General features: G+C 42.9%; 1 protein-coding gene across 2 annotated transcripts in view; it reads right to left on the bottom strand.

Annotated features, from left to right (window-relative positions):
• PLCG1 (phospholipase C gamma 1) overlaps positions 1–15,980 on the bottom strand; it is a 578,648-nt gene that overhangs the window by 363,017 nt on the left and 199,651 nt on the right. For both annotated transcript variants that reach the window (XM_086932272.1, XM_086932273.1), the window contains exon 3: positions 14,072–14,165. In XM_086932272.1, the coding sequence (XP_086788398.1) occupies positions 14,072–14,165 (94 nt within the window). The remainder of the gene's footprint in view (positions 1–14,071; positions 14,166–15,980) is intronic.

Here is a 15,980-nt window from a genome sequence, read left to right as displayed (position 1 = left end):
ATAGCGCTTACTACCCCATACGAGGTGTCGAATCGCTTTTTCGGCGAGTAGCACGCTACTCCGGGATCCATAGAGGATTAGTGTTGAATTAGTATAGCGAAATATGAAAGTAATTTTAAGTGGTGTGGAACTGATGAAGGGCAATTTATAGAAGGTCTAATATAAATATGAGATGTGGTAGGTGCTATACCGAAGCTGCTCCTAGAGGTCCCTAGTGAGCAAGGCACCAGCACGGCCAGTACCAAAAGCTACTCCTAGAGGTCCCTAGTAAGCAAGGCACCAGCACTGCCAGTATTGCAAGCTGCTCCTAGAGGTCCCTAGTGAGCATCACAAACATTTGGTCACATATGGCACTCCCATAATGCATTGCATGCAAGACAGTACCAAGAGTACATTCAACTAGCTATGTTCATATATACAATTAATAGCTTTGAAATGTGACAAAACAATTATTATATTAATTCCAGATTAGGTTGCCCTCCATGTTAAGCTGATGACGGGAAATTTATAGAAGGTCTAATATAAATGTGAGATGTGTAGGTGCAGTACTGCAAGCTGCGCCTAGAAGTCCCTAGTAAGCATGATAACTTTGAAGATATGGTAAATCCACCCCACCCATAATGCCTTGCAGTACCACAGTACATTCAATATATACAATTAGTAGCTTTGAAATGTGACAAAATAATTATTATATTAATTCCAGATTAGGTTGTACTTTATGTGGAGCTGATATAGGGAAATTAATAGATGGTCTAATATAGATGTGTAGGTGCAGTACTGCAAGCTGCACCAGATGTGCCTAGTGAGCATCAGACTTTTGGTCACATATGGTGCTCCCCTAATGCATTGCATGCAAGACAATACCACAAGTACATTCAAATAGCTATACATTCAAATAGCTATGTCCATATATACAATTAATAGCTATGAAATGTGACAAAAAGCAATTATTATATTAATTCTAATTAAGTTGTACTCTGTGGAGCTGATGAAGGGAAATTTATAGAAGGTCTAATATAAATGTGAGATGTGTAGGTGCAGTACGGCAAGCAGCACCTAGGTGTTCCTAGTGAGCATCATAAACAATGAAGATATGGTAAATCCACCCTACCCATAATGCATTGCATGGAAGACAGTACCACAGTGCATTCAATATTTACAATTAGTAGCTTTGAAATGTGACAAAATAATTATTATATTAATTCCGGATTGGTTGAACTCTGTGGAGCAGATGAAGGGAAATTGATAGAAGGTCCATATATAAATGTGAGATGTGCTAGCGAGTAAAGTAACCACTGCCAACTTTGTTTAGGAACAAGTAAGTGTCCTGTCTGAGGTCCTTTAAGAAAATAGTGCCTTGAAGTTGTAATTAAAACCTAGGGCGTAACAACACATGTAATAGGGGGTGTCCTCATGGGAGGTTACAAAAAGAGACAGGGAGGGACTCCAAAGGCTAATAACCAATGAAAAGTCACCATTTACAAAAGGACAGGAGCCATTTAAAAAGATGAGCAAGAAGTAGGCGGAGCTTTATGTACATATCCTGAATACAGCATGTCTCGAAGAGACAGCGCAAGCGCTGCCTTATCGAGAACTAAAAACAATGTAGCCCTAATCAGAAATAATGGTCCTATAGAGCATGTGTGCTATAAAACTTGTTCAACATGTTTCTTGCCTTCAAAAACTTTCTAATTGTCTTTCACTACTGCGAGGCTGGTGCTTCAAATTTTACAGACTGATCAAGTTACTAGCCGTGCTGTGTCGTACAAGGTTAGGTTTCACCTTGTATCCTAGAGAACTGAAAAAAGCAACCAGGCGGAAAAAGGAGAATGATATCAAAATGAAATAGAATAAAAGTGACAGCACAATATTTAGGACACACAAGAATTGTTATGCGCTTTTAAAAAAAAACATATTTACAAGTGGTGACCCGTGCCAGAGTTACTCAAACATGCAATCTTGTGTCAAATTGATTTTCGGCATTTAGCTATTATGAGGTTGACTGCATGCATGTGTATGGACCGTAGTGTGCGGGCAGTCTTTATGTGAGTCAGTTACAGTTGACTTTGGATAGGATGCATTAGGTAAATAAACAAACACATCCTTCATCATTGCCTGATATTTGAAACCATTTATGTAATTATATGAACAAAACATTACTTTTCTTACAGATTACGTTTCACGCACTCATCCCACAATTAGTAGATCTAAAGCTGATGGGAATGATTCCAGAGCAAGTCGCTCACTCACAACCTGCACGTAGAGGTGGACAAGCAAGATCAAGTTATAAAAAAACATTCACTTACCGGTACGGCTTGCATATGCATCGAGAGTCTTGCACTCACTGAAAAGGGACGTGGTGAGTAGCCCTTCACCTCCTTCTCCCATACTGAGATGCGCCGGAGGTGGACTATTTATACAAACTTCCGGTCTGGAGTTTTTGGGAATAGACTTAAGCGGCAACTTAGACGCGAAATCCCGATTGTTATTAGGGAGGACGTAGGCTAGACCTATTCAAAAGCTCCCGGTTCCTCTCATTTTGAGAACTTTCAGCACAGCGGGCCAGCAGTGGAACCCTAATTCTTTATAGCTACAGGAGGTAGTCATTGACACCTCAAAGGAATAGAGTGACCATTCGACACCTTTTTCTTTTTTTGAAATATTCTTCGCACTTTGCTACCTTGGCTTACTTCAACGTGCTTCGTGCACGATGGAACAAAATCAAGATCTCGCCTTTAGTGATGACTTGGTGACAGAAATCCTTAGGACACCTTCACTTTTGGACCCGGATGGCGCAGCAGCTTCAAGCAGCAATGGGGGTGATTGGAACTCTATCATCTCCATGAAAAACCAATTGATGAAGATCATCATGCATGGCGTAATAATGACAGAATACCTCCGAGCAATTATAGCTCTTAAAAGCCTAATTCTAGCAAATGTCCCTCTGATTTTTCTAGAGGATGCCAAATTCAAGGAGGAGTGGTCCCTAGTTGCATGGAAATGCACTAGAGACTGGCTGGTTTTAACCCCTTCGCTGCTCATGACGAGCTCAGCTCGTCATGCAGTACACTGGTCGTGTGCTCATGACGAGCTCAGCTCGTCATGATCCATGGGATATAGGAACTTCCAGCACAGGAGGGGAATTGCCTTAGCAGTCATGTGGTTAACAATCAAAACAGCCAAACATTTGGAAGATTATCTGATAATTAAGATCTCCATAGTGGAAGGAGCATTAAAAGCTCATCTTTTAAAACAAGATTGGCTGAAATACACAATGAATTATCTGAAAACAAGGAATACCCGATTAAATAAAAAGTGAACAAACTCCATAAAGATATAACTAAATTTAGCAAAGAAAAAGTGTATCCTTATCTAAAAGAAGACTACTGTCCCTCACATGAAGATAATTCTTCTGATGTGGGCCAGTATTCAAGAAAAAGGAACTCTTCCAATAGTAGCAACTCTAGCTCTGAGAGCTGGGTCAATCCACATAGTAGAAGAGAATTACCTACTACAATGTATGGATTTGAGATGCCGCCTTTCCATGGGTCCCCGATGTGACAATACCCAGGTCTCTACCATGGTCCTCAGCAGCCCTTCACTCACTTCCACCAACCTTTTTTAGGCAGAGGCTGGGGCAGAGGGAGAGGAAGAAGGGGCGGACAGCATCAACAAAAACATATCCAATGGCAGGACCAGCCACAGCTTCAACACATGGAGCTCAGGAGTCACACGGGGAAGAAAAACTAATAGTCAATCTTTCCACCAGAACTATTAGTGAAGTCGAAAAGAAGGTTTTTGGCAGAGGATTGGGTTTTGTTCCAACACCTAAAACAGATCAGTTCAGAACAAACTGTAAATTGCACAATTATTTTCGAATAAAAAGACTACAAGCATGCTTTGCAGGGAAAACGGACATGCCAACAGTTGGCTAAGGATTACGGAAGCTGTCAAACTTTACACCCAACTCCAGTATGGTACCAACTGAAGTTCTGACTTACGAAAAAGGAGCATTAAAAGAAATAAACAGCAACAAGACCTGCAAAGCCTTTCAAAATGGCTCAAAGTTAGAGAGTGAAGCCATTCGGACCTTGGCTAATGACCTCATTTGTAATCAAAGAGGCTGAAAAGGGGGTGCAATAGGTTATGATGTCATCGACTGACTATAGGAATTAAGTGTCTTCGCCAGTTACAAGACATTCAGTTATATAGACCAATACTGGAGGACCCAACTCCCTGCCTAACAACAAACATCAAGAGCATAGTTACAGCTGCGTTGAACTAGGGATGGGTAACTAAACATGAGGCAGATTTCCTCACCAATGAGAACCCAAGAGAACCCTACTTTTACACACTTCCAAAAATACATAAAGGGATCCTACCACCACCAGGGAGGTCCATAGTGTCCAGGAAAGGGTCCCTCTTGGAACCCCTCTCCAAATTCTGGGATACATTTTTCAAACATCTAGTAAAAGAGACCCCATCTTTTATCCAGGACACAAGAGATGTTCTGAATCTCACTGAAACGAAGAACACTGAGGGACTTTAAATGGATTGCATTGTCACCCTCGATGTAGAGGCGCTATATACAAATATCCCACAAAAGGCAACACTGGAAGTCATAGAAGAAATTCTAAGATCAAGGCACTGGTTGTCTCCAACCCCTGTCAGTTCCATAATGGAATGTGCAGCCACAGCCCTTACAGAAAATTTCTTCCAATTTGAAGACTGCCTCTTCCACCAGACAGACGGGACCTGAATGGGCATCACCTTGACCCTAGTCTGGCTTGCCTGTACATGTCGAATTTTGAGGCTAAACATATTCTACAGAACAACAATCCCTACAAGGAGAATATCACTATTTTGCGTTGATACATCAATGACATTCTAATTTTCTGGAAGGGAGGCAAGGAGAGGGTCCCTTAATCTGTTGATTGAGTTAACTATCTTAACCCCTACCTATGAATTCACTGCTAACACCTCAGAAAATGAACTGCCATCCCTAGACTTAATGATTAGAATGTCATCTGAAACTTCAGCCCAAAACCTTTAAAAAACCAACCAACATTCACAGCCCCCTACTGTACAGCAGCTACCTGCCAAAAGCTGATGGGAGAACCTACCCTACGGGCAGTTTTTGAGCATCCAAAGCAACTGTAGTAGCCTAAGTGACTTTGCTACCCAATCCAACGACCTAGCAGAACATCTATCCAGACACGACTACCCCTTAAGGAATATAAGGACAGCATAAAAAAGAGCACAGAATAACAGAGAATCGCTCTTAGAATTATATACAAAATCTGAAATCAATAATTTGACTTGTGTCACCACCTATACTCCGGAATCCAATTTGATCAAGAGTGGTAAAAAAGCACTGGAAAATCCTACAAATGGGCAAACTGACATTTAGTCCCCTGAGGTTTGCTTTTAAAAGAACAGCAACCCTCAAATATATGTTGGTAAACACCAGACTCAAAGGAAGTGGTCCCCCCCCCCCCCAACAAAAAACACTGAGAGACCTACCCCCAGTTGTAGGACACTACCCTTGTGTCCATTGTACAATTTGTTCCTTGACTAGTGCAACAAAATCTGTTGCATTAACATGATAACAACTTAACACACACAAACTGCAACACATGCAACTGTGTTTAACTCATTACCTGTCCTTGCCAACTAAAATATGTAGACAGGATTACACAAGCTGTCAAACTCAGAACAACAGAGCAGTGAAGAAACATCAGGTGCAAGAAAACAAACACGAAAATGTGTGCCCATTACATGACAATAGGCCACACAGTAACTGATTTGCATTGGACAATCCTAGAGTCCCATACAAAAAGAAGCCCTTTTCATAACAGAGCAAAACTAGGTTTTTAGACTTTTGTCCCATACTAGAGGTTTAAACAATGACATCCCAGGGGCGGAGCTAAATCGATAACAGTATATAATGATTGAAGAATACCAAGAATTCAGAAAAGTCAACTTCATTAGGGTCTCCAAATCGGTTTAATTCCTCCCTACTGGGAGTTCATAGTATACCATATATACTGTTAAAAGTTAAGAATCCTAAAAAAAATCCCACATAAAATACCAGTCATCTACCTTATACATCCCCCACATGGGCCACACCTCATAGTGATACAATTACCACTTCATGCACAATATACATCTGTGCCCACATACGAGCTCTCTTAATTCATATAATTTTTTAGGTGAACTCACAATAACCAATTAGAATGTCATAAGACATAAAAACGGGGCCCGCCTCATACACAAAGTAACCAGTCACTTCCCCTGAATAGACATCTCCTCTTCCAAGTCTCTCGCTATTGTCTTGGGGTCAATCCGATTTCGCGACCTATCCAAGATGGCCTCATAAGTTGCTGCTTCAGTCTTTCCCAAAAAACTCCAGACAGGATGTACATATAATTAGCCCACCTCTGGCACATCTCAGTACGGGAGATAGAGCAGAGGTAGGCGAAGGGCTTTTCGCCATGCCACTTTTCAGTGAGTACAAGATGCTCTGTACACATGCAAGCCATACCGGTAAGCGAATGTTTTTATTATAACTTGATCCCGCTTGTCCTCCTCTACGTGCAGGTCATGAGTGAGCAACTTGCTCTGGAATCATTCCTGTCAGCTATAGACCTACTAATTGTGGGGTGACTGCTCGAAACGTAATCTGTAAGAAAATGCTCTGTTCATACAATTACATACATTGTTTTGCGAGCTGAGATTACTCAATACAGACTCATATATCAGGCAATGATGAAGTCTATGTTCGTTTGTTTACCTAAGGCATCCTATCCAGTGTCAACTGTAACAGTCCCACATAAAGACTGCCCACACACTACAGGCCATACACATGCATGCAGCCAACCTTGTGATAGATAAATGCCAGTTTGACACAAGATTGCATGTGTGAGTAAATCTGGCACTGGTCACCACTTGTAAATAAGTTTTGTTTTTTAACCCCTTCGACGCTCATGACGAGCTCAGCTCGTCATGAGGTACACCTCTCGTACGCTCATGACAAGCTGAGCTCGTCATGAACGCATAGGTTTCCTTTTAGCGTTAGCGCACAGCGGAAATCTGCACCGCATCGATGCGGTTAAGTACACAACACTTCCTGTGTGTCAATGTCATGCTGTCACTTTTATTTTACTTTGAGGTCATTCTCCTTTTTCCACTTTGTTACATTTTTCAGGTCTCTCAGCGATACAAGGTGAAACCTAACCTTGTACGACACAGCACAGCTGGTAACTTGATCAGTCGGTAAAATTTAAAGCACCAGCCTTGCAGTAGTGTAAGACAATTCGAAAGTTTTTTTTGCTCAGTCCTGACAAATTGCAGATAGACCCCGTAGGGGCTGGATGAGGCAAGCAACATGTTGACCAAGTTTTATAGCTCGCATGCCCTATAAGACCATTATTTCCGATTTTTACTTAGGTTGGCGAGCCGCATGAATAAAGGTTTAGTAAACAGAGCTTCCCAAAACCTATTTTAAATAACTCGTACCACTTTACTACACTACTCACCACAGCCCACACACCCTCACTCACCTTACAGCTTTGTCCAAAAGAACTCCACCAAAGAGCCCCTTCACGGGTGCCCGTCGGGCATTGCAGCGCCGGCCCGATGAGGAGCACACCCAAATGATGAAGCATGACCCCCTTTTGGGGTGTGTGAGGGCACATCCTCCATTTGGAGGTTATTCCACAGACCTGACTGCCACTACCTCTCTTAGGAACTGCACACTCATATTTAAACTCCGAGGGAGAGAGCCTTTGCTCTCGGGAGACCCAGAACAAAAGTCTGCGCGCGAAGAGGGTGTAACACCCCCGTCCCACAGGATGACCTGCTGATTAGCCTCCTTGGCCCGGTGAGCTGCAAAGAAGCTGCCGACCTTTAAAATGCAAATCTGGCTCCCCTCACAGGAGAGGAATCCCCCCTTCCCCCTTGTCCAGAGCCCCCAAGACACCTGGACAGGTATGAATACTAGATAGTCAGGTAGGCGTTGCACCTCTAGGCTAGTACCACCCCTAAGGTGAGTACTGTGATGTGGTACGATTTTTCAGAAATAGCCATCTATGTGATGGCATAATTAGGAATTCTGGGACAGGGTTATGCCCACTTCCCACAAGAAGTGGGCACATATATGGGCATAGTGACCCCAAGGGTCATGAGGCCATTGGCTACTACCCTACACTCCCCTAATACATCTAAAATCAGTATTTAGGGGAGCCCCTGGCACCAGAGAAGCAGATCCAGATGGCTCAAGAAGAGAGAGTACCCTGAAGAGCCGCAAAAGCCGAGAAGCAGCAGCTGACCTGGTACCAACCATGCCAGCCTGTCTGCGCCCATCGTCGAAAACGGCACCAAAATCGACTCGTCCTGCAGCTGTGACTCTGGAAACTTGAAAGGACTGCCTGTCCTCCGATAAAAAGACTTGAGCCCCCATTATTGAGAAGGTCAAATTACGCCCTTTGCTATTCTGACTCCGTTTAAAATCGACCCCAGAGCTGTATCCTTATGATGCTGCCCTCTATGAAGTGCAGGCACTTGATCGATTAAGATGATTTTTTGGCTTTGGGAGGTGAAATCTCTGCTCACTGCAATCAGCCTAGAGGGACTGTAGGAACCAAGGGGTCTAGAAGGGCTGCCTACTAGGGAATTGCTTAAGAAACATTATTGGCACTGGTTGGCTCAGTCCTCCCTTTCATACTCGTCCTGGGGCCGTTTAACCACGGAGTTAATGAAGTTCAAACTGTTCGCCTCATACGAATATTACCTGGAGGCTATCATGGTCCCCCAGGTTAGGAAGTTGTTTATGCAATTTAGATTTGGCTCACTTCCTGTGAATTCTCTTACAGCTTCCTGGCGTTTGCCATCCACCGTTTCACAATTTTGCCCAGGCTGTCCTCGTGTTGAGTCGATTGGTCACATATTGTTTGCCTGCCCACTGTACCAATGGCTGAGAGCCAAATGGTTCGCTCCCGTTTGTAAATGCTTCAGCATTTGGTGTCACCTCGAGGTGCTGCACATCTTAAAATCTGACGCTAGTTTACTGGTAGTCTGCACAGCAGCAAAGTTTCTTGGCATTATGTGGGCCTTTCGAAGGTCTGTGGTGCAATCGCAACATTACCATTTTTGACAATGTAAAAATAATTTTTTAGTGTATTTTTTAAGGAGTTTTAAATTCTTATTTAACCACCGTTTAAATGTGAAAGTCGTGATTTTAACTGGTTTAGCCTTTTAGCGCTATGCCAATCACTGAGCCTTTATGGCGGGCCTTGCCATTTACTATTTCTTCGTGACTGGCCCTCGTTGAGACTTGTGTTTTAGTGCTTTGTGCCATTTGTATCTTTTGTATCTTTAAATCAATACTATGCTATCTTAATTGATCATCATTGCATTCTGTGTATGTATTTAATAATTTTGTACCAATGAATTGCATGCATTTGCATGTTTATGGTCACACAACCAAAATAAATTTTAAGATGAGGACTCAAGCCCCCCAGTGAACAGAGGACCTATTCTAAAGAATGTCCAAAAGTGAAGAGACTGAGGCTTCGGTGACGGCCAAAACCAAACACCCGAAGCCACCACTGCACCCGTTGCTTCCTGCCAGAGATGATGTGGACCGCCGGTGCCAACAAGGTTCCCCAGCCCTCCAGAGCTAGAGTCCACCGTGGTTTCACCCCTCATGGACTCCACAAAGGGTGCTGCCTCTTCACACAGGCCCCCTACCTGCGACTGCTTTGGTAAGGAAAAATCTAACGCCCAAGGGCACCCTTGCACACGTCGTTCCTGGGCCTTGAAGAAGAGGACCAAAGGTGTCCCTTTGTCCCAGAGCATCACAAGGCCTGAGTTCACTTGCTGGTTCAGTCAGACTGGGTTCCTTACAGTTGCACAACCCCCATTGAAACGCATTAGGCTCCCGAGGTAGATTTGCACCCTGCAACCGGCTACCCTTGTACCGCTGGTGGTGTACTGTTGGTGCTGCCTTGAACCTTGCCCACCACTCACCTTTACGCCTGAAGATTGATCCAGTAAGTCTATGAACTGCACCTGTTTGAAGAACTTGTACTCCCTTTCATAGGATTACATTGTAGATCTCAGAAATTGCACTGTGTCCACTTTTTAAAGTGAAAAGTAATTTATATTTAAAAACTTACTGACCTGAACAGTTTTTCTCTGATGCCAAATCATATATAAAGGTACTTGGTATTTTTATACATTGGTGTGGATCTTCATTTATTAATCATTCTGTGCATTTTGCAAAGGTCTAGCCTCCTCTGTGATAAGGCGAAGGCTGCTCAACCACACTACCCCTAACAGATCACTTTGGGATTGCATAGCAAGCCCCTGTCCACTCATAAGGGAACCCCTGGACTCTTTACACGGTATATCAACTTTTGATAGATCACAAAGATCCAGCTTCCCACAGTTAATCAATATATTCTGGTCTGATCTGTAAACTACTCCATTCGAGCGAAATGCCTTCTTTATATGAAGGGCCTCAAATCTGTGGCACTGGGTTGTATTGTCAAAGTCCTCCTGCTGGTACTGTATTGAACACTGGCACACTGGAACAAAAATCCTTGAAACAGTGCACATCTGTTCATAAGGTCTACAGTTGAGTCCATTCAATCTCATCATTAAGGCCTTCTCATCATGAAAGCCTTCTTTATGGTTACATAGTCTAGATATACAGCACTGTTCAGAGTTCTAAAGTGGGTCATTGTCAGATTTGGCAACTTATCAATTATTCACCTCTAAATGTTATTTTGTGTGTGGTCACTGTTTCAAACAACAGTTTTGTTTTAATGTCTCCAGATCTTGCATTGCTGCAATGTTCAATCATCAATGTTTTGTTTCCATGGGTATAATAAGCCCTGGTTCTGTTCAGTGCCGAGTAGTGTGTATGTACATATACGACAGCTGCCGCATGGATGGTGTTTGACCCCTTGTGGGAGTGACCATAATATGTATTAATGTGGTAATACTCTATTATTTTGCCTGACCTGAGCAGACATCCTAAAATAGGAATTTAGGGAGTACATATGCAGAACTGTGGCCAGTACCGACGTTTGTAATAATAGATCTAGACTGAATTGAATACTCTTCATATATATCAGATATGTCTTTGCGTAAACATTGAATTTGAAAGTGTGTATCTGAAAGCTTTTCTTCTTCCACTCGCCTTTGTGTGTTTAGACCATCTATAAGTATTGGCCTCCTCGCCTGAAACGTGTTGCAGCCTTCCTCAACAGAGTAAAATTAAAATGTTTTAACCACTGCTGTAGCTCTGGGTAGCATTTCGTCCATTGTTTTTTGCTCACAGTGCCATTATGGAGAGGGTCGTCCAGCCACATGCAAACCAGTCTAGGTATCAAAGACAGTCCAGTCTGCACCACCAGGCCAGATCATGTTAGAATTGGAAAATAAGCAGCAACCTTAGACTACTTTCTGCTTCAATGGGTCTCTTCAGTGAAGGACAGTATAAATTGTGCCCGAGATTCTACAGCACATTGAGCTACGGGACACATGGCTTGTCATACTAATTTCTCCTATGGTATCACCAAGGATGAAAGTAACAGAGGAAAATAATAGTGTGATGGGTGGAATGCTTGTATTAATCACAAGCAATGGTACTGCAATGGGTGTCATTCACACCATTGCTTATTTTTTGCTTTCTGCGTCATCGCCAAACAGGCCCAATCATATGTAAATCAGACTAGACCCTCCCCTAAACAGGCAGTCCTGTCCAAACTGCCCAGCTGCAACATCTCAGCGTGAGGACACAAGCAACCACAGTTGGCTTTGGCCTTCGCTGTGCCTCAGTGAGGACCAGAGTACCTATGGCAAAATAAGCTATAAGCCTCAAACAGAGTTTGGCCCATCTCCCAGAGTAGCTCCTAAAAGTCTTCTGCCACTGCAAGATAGTTTGGTAAGCCAAACAAGGATAACAGTGGCAGGTGAAAGCAGAATCCCCAGGAAAGTATTACAGGGTAAGCATTACTGAATCTCAATGTAGTCTTAAATTAAACATTTCATCAATTTGCCACCCAACCACTCCCTATCTTCAACCTTTCACCAGATGATGTTGAGTGGGCTGCCCAATTTCTGACCCTTGGGAATGAAATCTCTAGGTAAGAGTCTGAGGCAAAAGATTTGCATCTCTCATGACTACCCATTACCTCTAACGTTTTCAATGTTGGAAATATGCTTTCTCTAAAGGTTGCAAAGCAGTCTCTAATAGCGAACTAAAAGAATCTAATCAGTGGATCGCAAACCTTACTTTTTCCAAAGCCCAATTCATTCTTTGTTTTCAAGTTCAACAACAGTGTCAACATTTTAGGCAAAACCAAGAACACTGTTGCTTTGAGAAGGCTTTTGTTTAGTAAGTAAACAGAAGTGTAAATCTATGTTTCGTGATAACTATTAAACAAAAGCCAGCACTAACCAACCTCCTATCTGTTCCTAGAGTTGCGTGGTGACGTAACTTCAATAGAAGTTTCTGTGAATTCAAATTTGAATGAACAGAAGGTACAATTATGACCTGCACTTACTGCATTTTTGACTTACAATGCATTCCTTAGTCTAAACCAATGTCACGGTTTTACCCTAGCCTTTCCTGTTACTGAATGCGGTCTAGCTCATGGAGGGATCTAAAGTGTTAAATCCTCAAACAAGTAGGCTCAAATGATTGCAGCTTCTTATTCTATGCTAACTCTTGTGTTGTAGTCTTGGAATAGCAGCATTCTATTATATGAGCCTGAACACTTGGAGGTTGGCCATGGTGCCGTTTTCTCTTCTGCCCTCTACTATTTAGCTTACACATAAGATCACATGCCTCTTCTAACTGGGCCAAAATGTATGTATTCATGTCCAAGTCTGATTTAGGAGGCATCCTTCATGTAGAACCTCAACTTGAATGGATTTAGAGGTAAGGCCCTGAATCCTGCCACCTCTGGAGTGCCTGTGAAACTGAGGAAAGCTCTGCTGCTTTCAGCTTCGGGGAGCAAAGCCCCATCAGGCTCATTCGTGAAGCAGGAGGGCTATCTCACGCGCGCCAGAGACCACCGTCACAGCAGATAGTCAAAAGAAAACATTTTTTAAGCGTTGGATACCCTGCCCACTAATAGGCTTCCACCCTGGAGACAGTTAGTTTGTTACTATGGGTAATACTTTGACCCTCTGGACCGGTTTAATTTGACACAAGGAGATGCAGCCAGTAAACATGTTGGCCAGATGCAGCATGTATCAATGTATTTTAATCATGCGCCTAGGTTACATATATATTTAAAGTGTAGATGGCCCCTAAGACACATTTTTTAACTATTAATAGACTGATGAGCTGTAGGATGGCTCCCTGAACAGAGAACCAAAATAAATTCAATACTAAGCAGGGATGTGACATGGCTAAGAACACAGTAGAAACCAAGCTATTACATTGGGTAACGAAGGGTTTGACGGGCAGCCCTTCATCCCTGCACAATAGGAGTACATCGATGAGGAGAAGCCTGTGCCCCCGCAGTATACATCAGTGATGCGGTCTCTGTTGCTTATGTGAGGAGTCTCTTTTTTTATAGCAATCATAGCGGTTTTAGTTCCACAATTAATAGCCTCCGCAATGAGCCAGATGATGGCTGGACAAAACAATCTTGCTGCGTAAATGATGGGCAAAGGGTTACAAATATAGTTTTATACGTCGGGTGCTGGATAAGGGATTGTGTGATGGCAACCAATCGGGGCTAGTAAGGGTCAGGGGTCCCACAAAGTTAAGAAGAACAAAAACAGTAAAATACAAACATGTAGAACATATTTTTGATAAAACACATCTGCTGAAACATACATCTGCACATCGCATTAATCAGATAATCTTTCATCTGTAAGCTCTTTAAAATGACGTAAGTGTTTATAATTTTTTTTTTTAAAGGGACTGGTCTGCTGAAGATTTAAAAGCTTCTGAAAATATGTAGGATTACCTTGATTCAACAAGGAAGGGATCACTGCAGTGCTGTAACAAGAGGTGGAACTAAGAAGCACACATGTTTTGAGTTACCTTTCAATCTGCAGTGGGGTTGTTGCCTTCAAGGTATCCGCCACCAACCAGTTCAGCCCTTTGATCCACATGCTGACTTCATCCTCGGACATGGCTGCCGGTATAAAAAAGCAAGATAAGATGGCATGAATGTTAAGATCAAGAGTACTTCTTTCTGCTGCCTTAGTGCATCTTCTGGCCGGTCAAGCCTAGATGTTATCTTCAGGCTTGTTCATTTCCAAATGGTGCTCTGACCAATAGGGAAGCAGTATGCCTTTTCAATATAGCCATCAACACATTAGAGCAACATGGCTCCCTTCTGCTAATTCCTGCATAGCAAGGAGAGAGCACAGAAAATATGGGGGATATGTGATAATGGGACAAGGACACACTGGCATATTCAGAAAGTGACTGGAGATGGTGATCGACAGTCCTGAAAGCCACAGAAAAAAACAAGCACAGTCAGACAGAAGGGAGGGAAAATGGCAAGGTAGTAAATTGAGGGGAAAAGTAAAGCTGCGCAATCCTAAACAGCAACGATCGCTTATGTCGAGGGTGAAATAAATAGTGATAAATGTAAAGCAACTTGCACGCTCCTATGCAGAGAAGACTATTGTCAATTGAAAACAGCAACATTTCTCAGCAGTACTGGTTCACTTATAATGAATGAGCCAACTCACTTCTCAACAAAACTACAACACTCAATTGGAAAAGTTTGCAATCTAGTATACCGGTTGTTTCTGAGCATGCAGAGATTTAATCTACATACTATAAACATATGACCCACATTAGATTAGGAGGTAACCTAAGACGGTGATTTGCTGATCTAGAAAAAATAATTACAATGTTTTATAGATACACATTTTTGCAAGTATGCTTGCTGATTTTTTACATATTACGGCACCGGGTGCTTTTGTCCCCTTTTTCATATTGTAGTATAATGTGGACTACACGGCTTTCCTTACCCATTCCATGTTTGTCCTCCCCTGGTGCATAGCCTCTTTACCATCCTTATGTTTGGATGACTTCTAACCTTCCAGTGCGCAGTTTTAGGGAACTCCTTTGCATTAATCACTCCATGAGAGTGCAAAGTATTCCCTAGTTCTCTGCTGCACCCCCACCATATCCCATGTCCCGAGCTCAGTTTTGCTTTCTCTCTCATGTGTGCCCGCTGCCCTCTCCTGCACCCAACGTTGCTCCCCCATCTGTGCTTCTCCCCTGAAAAATGCTCCTGCATTCATGCACTGGTCTCTTCTTCATGTGGTTCTCCCCCGCGCTCTGTGTTGGCCTCTATCAGTTATATGCTCCTCTTCTCTTACCCCTGACCCCCACAAAAATCACCCCACAGCCCCATGTTGCCCTTTCCATCGTGTGCTTCCCACCCCTGCAAACACCCCTGCCCCCAACTCTCATTAGGCTTGTCTTGCTATTTCCTTCGAGAACACCTACCATAGCTTCGTGCTGCTTGTGACCTCATCAGCCTTCCCCATTGCAAAGTCCATCCTGTGCTCTTATGTGCTTCGTTGCGCCAAACCCATTTCAACCAACCACACTCTATGTTTCTCCAATTCCTGCACGCCCATCACCCTATGAAATCTGTGCTGCTCTCTCCATGCTCCCCATTCCACCGACCCATGGAAAACTCACCAGGCCCTACGTGATGATTTCTTATTTGTGTGCTTTCCCCCACTGAAATTCCCAGCCCAAAACAGTACTGGTAAAGGCAATAGGTACAAAAGGTGAGGCCTACTGCCTTTGCCAAAGCTTGTTTTTTCTCGTGTTTTCTCTCCTTTTGGCTATCTAAATGTATGAACATGATGGCTTCAGCCCCGTCATAGTGCTCGCCACCTGCTCTATTTTCGCCAATCCTTACAGTTCACACACTCTAGTTGTTTTCAAGCACGCCTAGGCCTAACCTCCACTATATATA

This window comes from Lissotriton vulgaris, chromosome 7 (assembly GCF_964263255.1).
Source record: "Lissotriton vulgaris chromosome 7, aLisVul1.2, whole genome shotgun sequence".
Classification (NCBI taxonomy): domain Eukaryota; kingdom Metazoa; phylum Chordata; class Amphibia; order Caudata; family Salamandridae; genus Lissotriton; species Lissotriton vulgaris.
The sequence above is the reverse complement of the archived record's forward strand: the minus strand, read 5'-3'. Positions and strand labels throughout refer to the sequence as shown.